We start from the raw sequence: 7,622 nt of genomic DNA, 5'->3' as shown, positions 1-7,622 counted from the left end.
TTGGGCCAGCTGAGTATCTTGTAACTGCTCATTGCTCACTCATGGGTGTTGATCCCAGATCCACCCATTCTTGCCTCCTCCTTCCCTCTTGGCTTCAGCTATGTGAGAAGTTCAGAGTGAACGCTTCACAGAAGTACAGATATACAAAGCACTACATGTAGTGCAAGAGGATGGCAAGACTGCTGACAAGATGGTGGTTCAAGACAAAAGATCAATATATTATGTAAGATATCCAAATCTAGCTATATACCATTGTTTGACTATGGCCTCTGGGCATTCCCTTCCAATCCTATATCACAAGGCATAGCGCTTCAAAAAACCCTGAGCTGGCGACACTGTACGCGAGATGCTGCTGCCTCCTTGATAAACCCATTCAGCCATACTTTGTGTTCAATGGTCCTAAGCGCCCTTGTGTGAAACGGGGCAAGCATGTTCGAGGAAACCCTCATTGGATTGAGCGGGATTTCCAGAAAATGCTACTTTCCTTTGGATTTCCTTCAACGATGGTAGGTTTTCTCCATGCATTGATCCTACTATCACTCATATGGACACATGTAGGCTCTTGGTGAAGCTGATGCTGAGCTTGCTTGGCTGTCCAAGGAGGGTTATATTGATGCTGTTGCAAGCGAAGATTCTGACTTGATAGTACTCGGCGCAGTGGTTGTCCTTCGAAAGTGAGTGTGTTACCACAGTCGAAATACCTTTCTGACCTCCTGCAGCTTTCTTCATGAGGACAATGACGAGAAGGTTACTGTATACTGTGCAGAAGCTATCAGAAAGCACGCCGCCCTTGGGTTCACCGACACCGATTTCTTGGTAATTGCTTTGCTGGTTGGTGGTGACTACGATGTAAGATCTCTAATTCATAGTTCATGTTTGGGACCTGACGCTCGGGTTTGCCTCAGGATGGCCTTAAACGGTGTGGCATCCGGATCGCAACTGGACTGGCAAGGGCAGGGCTTGGGCATCGCCTTCTGCATGGCTTGTCCCAATCCAAAGCTGCTGACAATTTTCTGGAGGTGTGGCGAAATGAGTTGCGTGAGGAGCTTAGAACAAATGACTCCGGCCATCTCCCCTCCTGCCAACCTGCTCTCTCTAATTCCGTCCCTTCTGATTTCCCTCAACTGAAGGTCATCAACCTTTACCGAAACCCTCTCAGCTCAAAGACCAATCCCACGGATCTTCTGGGGTGTAGCCCCAATCCTATTTTGCTGGCAATTTTTTCTGAGGAGAATTTCTGCTGGGGTAGTACTCACGGGATTCTCTCGCACTTTGAAACAACAATATTTCCTGGCTTGGCCCTCGACGACATTTGCCGCATTGCACGTGAGACCGATCTCGGTCTGGCCAAAAGACCCTGTCAGTTCATTGGTGAGGTCCTTCAACGCCGGGTCCCTTTGAAAGCTCGAGACTGTCCACGTCATCCTGAGGTCAAGTTATCCCTCATTGTGTCAGACGCGCTTGTAGATTCTATCATCGGCTCTCTATTAGGCAAGTTGAATGATGGGGAAACTGAAGGGAGAGTAAATGAGTGGCAATTGAGCGTGTTCCCAAGGATGAGGGTGTGGCTTCCCATTGCCATGATTCACGCAACATTCCCAGAACTCATTGTGGCAGGTGAGTATGTTCTTCACGAAACCTTGGAACATGTGCTCACATGGAATTATCCTTTCTCAGCTGGTAAAAAGAAAGCTACCCGCTGTGCCTGTATGAGTACTGGTGGCAAGGCCCCTCGTGCATCAGGTGAATTACCGCTCCACAGCCTTGCCTCAATTAATGTAATTAATAACTTCCAGGGTCAATGGGCATGCCTCGCCCTCTCAAACAAAAGTCTCGTGAAGACGACGGTGCTGCATCTTCAAGTAAACGACCAAAGCACAACAAAATAGTATCGTCCACAGACCATTTCGACACCATCAACCTTACCACTCCCAAGCCCAATGTATTGACAAACAAACAATGGAATTGCCACAATGTCATTGATGCACTTGACCTCACTCAATCCGATCTCGAACCAGGTATGAAAGCAAACCTGCTCTACCACTGCATGACCCCCTTAACACATCCACAGTCACCGGGATCCCTGAAAGGCGGTATCACCTTGATGTCTCGGATGATGGACACCTCATTGAGTTCATCACCGACTCAGAGGGTGAGTTGTAAATAGGAGCTGCCCCCCATTGTATATATAGTATCCCTTGAAACAACAACTCCTTTTGCCTTCCCCACCATGGTTGCCCAGCTATCCAATCTTTCTCATAAATTTTCGGCCCTCAACTCTCGTGATGACAATGACAGAATAACAGAAGAAGAAATTGAACTGGACCTCGAGGATGAACAAGCCACCATACCAGATCTTGTCCATGAGGATTTGGAGCCAGGAAATTGTGAATTCATGCAAACATGGAAGAAATCCGTCTTCGGCGCATCAAAAGGGGTGACCGACAAGACTGATGGTGAATACCAATGGTGATAATGTGCTCTGTTGAAATTGAGGCACATATTAACATGTCTTCGATTTAGGCTGAAGATACAATGCACGTCTTTCTTGATATCTTCAGGTCTCATTCAGAAAGAGGCAGATTTTTTTTCCAAATCCCCTCCCGAAGATGCACCATTCTTTATCAGTGCATGGATTATGGACAAGTAAATTATTATTTTTGCTCCTATGTACCCTTTTTAATAAAACGTAGGTGTGACAAGGTCACCTTGGACAATAAGGCCTGGCCATTGAATGAGATCCGTGATTCATATGCGCAAGCACAGAAGATGTGTGCTGCCATGACCAAAATTTTTTCATGTGAGTATGGCCTTGGGTCACTTGAATGGCATCGAACCAGGGGTGGTATGGTTGGCAACCCATCCATCTCACCAGAGGTTGCCAATTATATGAGTGGTCTGCGTCACCGGAAGGTTGGTTTGTTACATTGTCTTTGGCACAATTTTTTATTTTTATCAGGTTAAAGCTGGCTGCGAAGCAACCAGTGCACGCACCGTCACAGCGGTAGGTCATTGTACAAAGTCACATATCGAATGACCTGATAAGCATGAGCGGACAGGATATTATTGGCAGGCTTTATGATTTTAACCACCTCCTGGAAAATTGGGCTTTGAAGCAATACAGCCCCACCTCTAGAAAAGATGCCGCCAAACTCCATGAGTGGGGTGGAGGGTTGACACATCGGGCATTGCATGCAATATATACAATATCTTTTCTGTGCTTGCTGCGCATTGACGAAGTCCTGAAAATTCGAAGGTCCCACATCGAAATTCGAGGTGATCTCATAATTCTAACATTACCCTTCCGAAAAACACATCAATACAGCCATATGTTCTCTGTTCATATTCCCTAGATCACCTTACAAATTATATTCACAGGGATAAAGCCATTTTATCTACACATGCTTGATGAGGCAGATGCCCACCTCTGTCCTGTCCGTGCACTTGCTGATTGGATCAATACCACTGCCATCACCAAGGGCTACATCTTTCGCAAAATAGGATCAAGTGAACGGCCTGTCGCCAAGGACTCTCCAATGGTCTGTTTCATTGCTATTTAACTTCCCTACTTTGTTACTAATATTTTATTTTATCTATAGACCTCTGAACAGTTTCTGGAGCTCTTTCGTAACAATCTTCTTGATATTGGGATTGACCCATCCCCTTACGGAACCCACTCGTTTCGACGTGGTGGTTGTCAGTACCTGGCATCAGAACGTTGTTGGCCTCTATGCACGATTTGTGACTGGGGTGGCTGGAGTGTTGAATTTTCCAGCATGACAATTGTTAAGTATCTTATTTCGTGGAATGACAACCCAACAGAATCACGCAAGGACTTTTTCAACCCAAGGCAAGCCCCAACCATAAAGTGCCCACGATGCGGACGTTCTTGTGCTTGTGCATAAGAATCATATACGTTGTATTAGGCAGGAGGCTACAGATCTAACTACGAAAAGCTTTATGTACTTCATTCAATCTTCACCATCTGCTTCTACACCAGAAATCCCTTTGAGTAAACGATATGTCTTCCCAATATCTGAAGGCTTAGTTTTAATGTGAGAAACCCCGTTCTTTTTGTATGAAAAGAAAGATGGGAAGTTGGCAGCATACTCTGCCCTTGCGCATTCAGCTGTGGCCTGGTCTTCATCCTTGCGAAGCTCCGAAAGTCGTTGGACGATCTTCGTGAAGCAAAGCTGCTCCCCATTATGTGAAAACTCATCCCAAAATTGGGTGTGCGTTCCTTGGCAGTAGCGATGCACGACGACCTGTTAAGTTGACTTTCAAACGAACAGCATTGAGAGACCTAAAAAAAAACTTACCTTCCAGTTGAACCACTTGCTCTTCATACCATGCCATTGGCGCGGCTTCCACGGTTAGAGTTCATATAGACATCCTTCCAGTAGACGATGGGTATTGGGTGACCCTTGATCTCCAACACCAACGTGCCACCCCAATTGGGAGTGGTGTCATCCCACATTCGGTTGAGGCCAGCAACGTCATCAGCAAAGCTGGTTAGTGGTGGAGAGCCAACGTCCGCCTCCGTGAATGTGAGCTCAGTACCATCACCTAGTATGATCGTGCATGTCGGAGCGGAGCTGGGAGTTGCAGCTGAAGTGGAGATTTGTGCAGCTGAGGTGGCTGGATGGGGTTGTACTGGCTGTTCGTTTGGGGCTGTGACGTGCTCAGACAGCAAGGGAGGGGCAGATGGAGGGGTGGCCGTCAGGGAAATGGTAATGCAGTCACTGGCTGTGCCAGTGCTCATGTGAGAGAGGCGGTGATTGAGTTCTTCGACATGTGTGTTGGTGAGCTTGAGGTTTTCCTGTAGCGCCAGGTTGCCACCAGCCTGCGGCGGATTAGAGATAAATGTTAGTTGAGAATATGAATCACGCACCATTCTTTTTGCGAGAGCTTTCTCCACCGCTAACTTTCAGGCTGCCAATGGAACGTAGGGATGGGACTCCACGACTGGTAGCTACCATTTACATCATGAAAACGTGGCAGTTAAATGAAACAGTTTTTCATTCCTGTTTCATTCCTGTCCATAATGATGAACTAGAACTGCTTGCGACGAACTGGAATTTCTTTCATTTTGGCTTCATTCATGCCATTGAGCTGCCTCATTTTTGTTTCATTCATTTTGGTGCATGTGTTTCATTCCATTGTGAGATGGGAGATGATTATGTAATTGATGGGAACAAAATGTAAGTGCCCTATTTGGCAACACCACTGCTAGTTCTTTGCATATATCTGCCTCAAATCCAAAAATACCCCCATATGGCCCCTCAATCCACTGCAGAAGGGCACAACCCATATCAGGCATCATTTGTATATTATTTCCTTATTTGTACATGTACTATATCATTGAAATAACTGTCCAGAAAGAATGAAATAATAATTGAAAATGAATGAAATATTCAATCCTCTGGCAAGAATGAAACAAAGAATGAAATAATTGTCAGGAATGAATGAAGCAGAATCAAACTTATTCTTTCTGGCAGGAATGAAACAGAAGTGAGAATGAAACAGAATGAGGCAAAAGGTGTTTCATTTTCCCTGGAAAAGAATGAAACAAAAAATGAAAAAATCATCGCAATGAATGAAACATGCCTTTTCTGGAAGAAATGAAATAAGTGCTGTGAATGAAATGAAATCATTTCATTTCATTCACAGTAGCTGATCAAGATGCCTCACGGCAACTGCCACATTTCATTGATGTAAATGGTACCTACTAATGACTCCACAATTTTCTTTGCCTGTGAAGAGCTTGATTCAAAAAGCGAAAAGAAAAGACGGCGAAGACGTACCCAGCTGAGCAGTTGCTCTCGTTCACATGCCGTTTGCTTGCTTTGGCCACTTTCGGTCTCCATTGGGAGAAGGTGAGTGATGGGTGCAGCCATCGCTGACCTGCTGAACATCTCCTCAGCGCGTTTGGTTGATCTTTTTTTTGTCTTGGTCGGCTTCGAGACGGCTCCATACCTTGCATTGAGATGGGCTCTTCGTGCCCTGGGAATTGTCCTGTGGTCACAGTGATAAATGTCTTGGGGGATGGGGGTGACATGGATTCACTCAGCTATCCCAAGCATCAGAATCCCCACTGAACTCAGCGAGCCTCTCTCGCATTGTTTTCATGTTTCCAGAATGTGGGATGGCAAAACTTTTGCACCATTCTTGCAACATAGATCTGGAGATGCCTTTGCCATGACTGTTGTCGCAAAGTTAGCGCGTTGAAGTCGAGGAAACGGTGAGGGTAGCTCACATTCGCATGTAACGGACCTGCCGCTTCCCATTGACAATCTCGCCTGGAAACAGAAGGCGTTGCTCCCCCTCGTCATTGGAGTTGGAGTTGAGTGGTGGGTTATCAACATCCATGGAGTCGATGTCTTGATCCACATCCATTGCTTCAACTTGTGGCAAGACCATGCCGGTACGGAAGACGAGAAGGGCAGCGGCAAGTAAACCAAAGATGACGGTGAGCCAGCAAGGGCGCGTCGCTTCCGAGACGAGCCATGCTAGGCGGGCACCGATCTGTTTCAAGGCGAAGAGGCCGACGGTGGGCTCGCAGATCGATCTGTGCAATAGAAATCAGAGATAAAGCAGCGAGGAGCGATGGAGGGGACAGGAAAACAGCAGCAAAGGCTGTCACAGGGAACCGAAAAGAGGGAACACAGTCCTGGGAACCGAGGAACGGTCCCTACCCTGACTTGGCGGGGGACGGCTCTTTCCATGTGACTTGGAACTGTCTATTCTCAGTAAGGCTGCGACCGACGAAAAAGACAGTCTGATCAGCATGACCAATCTGTGACCAGATCACGCCAAGAAAGGGTAGGGCTCGCACCCACCCGAACGACTGGTGGCTACCACTTTTATGATTAATCTATGACAACTGTCCAAGAGCCATTGTGTATAATGCCACAGGTTTTATGAAAGGCATCTCATTAGGATTGCCCATCTATTTCATTCAATTTATCACTGGAATCTTTCATAAGTTATAGACAAGGATAATGAGATATCATGGGGATATTTCATTAGGCTCTTTGGCCCTTTCATTATCATTTCTGAGACTTTTCATTAGGATATTTCATTAGGCTCCTGCGCTTTTTCATTACCATTTCTTAGAATTTTTATTAGGATATTTCATTAGGCTCCTGCACTTTTTCATTACCATTTCAAAGGAATTTTCATTAGGATATTTCATTAGGCTCCTGCGCTTTTTCATTATCATTTCTTAGAATTCTCATTAGGATATTTCATTAGGCTCCTGTGCTTTTTCATTACCATTTCATAGAATTTTCATTAGGATATTTCATTAGGCTCCTTGGCACTTTCATTACCATTTCTTAGAATTTTCATTAGGATATTTCATTAGGCTCCTGCGCTTTTTCATTATCATTTCTTAGAATTTTCATTAGGATATTTCATTAGGCTCCTGTGCTTTTTCATTACCATTTCATAGAATTTTCATTAGGATATTTCATTAGGCTCCTGCGCTTTTTCATTACGATTTTTTATATTTCTCATTAGGATATTTCATTAGGCTCCTTGGCACTTTCATTAGATTTTCTTGGAATTTTCATTGGGATATTTCATTCAGCTCCTTGACCCTTTCATTACCATTTCATTGA

At 45.1% G+C, this 7,622-nt stretch overlaps 3 protein-coding genes across 3 annotated transcripts; 1 reads left to right on the top strand and 2 right to left on the bottom strand.

Annotated features, from left to right (window-relative positions):
* Positions 1 to 503: 503 nt before the first annotated feature.
* Positions 504 to 2,163, top strand: LACBIDRAFT_309403 (uncharacterized protein; the record flags this gene model as incomplete). The annotated part of the gene is made up of 7 exons (XM_001886831.1): positions 504 to 506; positions 559 to 674; positions 720 to 849; positions 906 to 1,617; positions 1,678 to 1,743; positions 1,797 to 2,018; positions 2,072 to 2,163. The coding sequence occupies 7 exons, from the start codon at positions 504 to 506 to the stop codon at positions 2,161 to 2,163; spliced, it is 1,341 nt and encodes a 446-aa protein (XP_001886866.1).
* Positions 2,164 to 3,971: 1,808 nt separating this feature from the next.
* Positions 3,972 to 4,894, bottom strand: LACBIDRAFT_332289 (uncharacterized protein; the record flags this gene model as incomplete). The annotated part of the gene is made up of 4 exons (XM_001886754.1): positions 3,972 to 4,265; positions 4,320 to 4,340; positions 4,391 to 4,843; positions 4,892 to 4,894. 4 exons carry the CDS (start codon positions 4,892 to 4,894, stop codon positions 3,972 to 3,974), a joined length of 771 nt encoding a protein of 256 aa, XP_001886789.1.
* Positions 4,895 to 5,687: 793 nt separating this feature from the next.
* Positions 5,688 to 6,420, bottom strand: LACBIDRAFT_309400 (uncharacterized protein; the record flags this gene model as incomplete). Its single annotated transcript, XM_001886753.1, has 4 exons — positions 5,688 to 5,753; positions 5,805 to 6,015; positions 6,110 to 6,202; positions 6,257 to 6,420. 4 exons carry the CDS (start codon positions 6,418 to 6,420, stop codon positions 5,688 to 5,690), a joined length of 534 nt encoding a protein of 177 aa, XP_001886788.1.
* Positions 6,421 to 7,622: the final 1,202 nt, after the last annotated feature.

The sequence above is a fragment of the Laccaria bicolor genome, genomic scaffold (assembly GCF_000143565.1).
Source record: "Laccaria bicolor S238N-H82 LACBIscaffold_40 genomic scaffold, whole genome shotgun sequence".
Taxonomy (NCBI): Eukaryota; Fungi; Basidiomycota; class Agaricomycetes; order Agaricales; family Hydnangiaceae; genus Laccaria; species Laccaria bicolor.
Note: the sequence above shows the minus strand (reverse complement) of the source record. Positions and strands in the feature narration are given on the sequence as shown.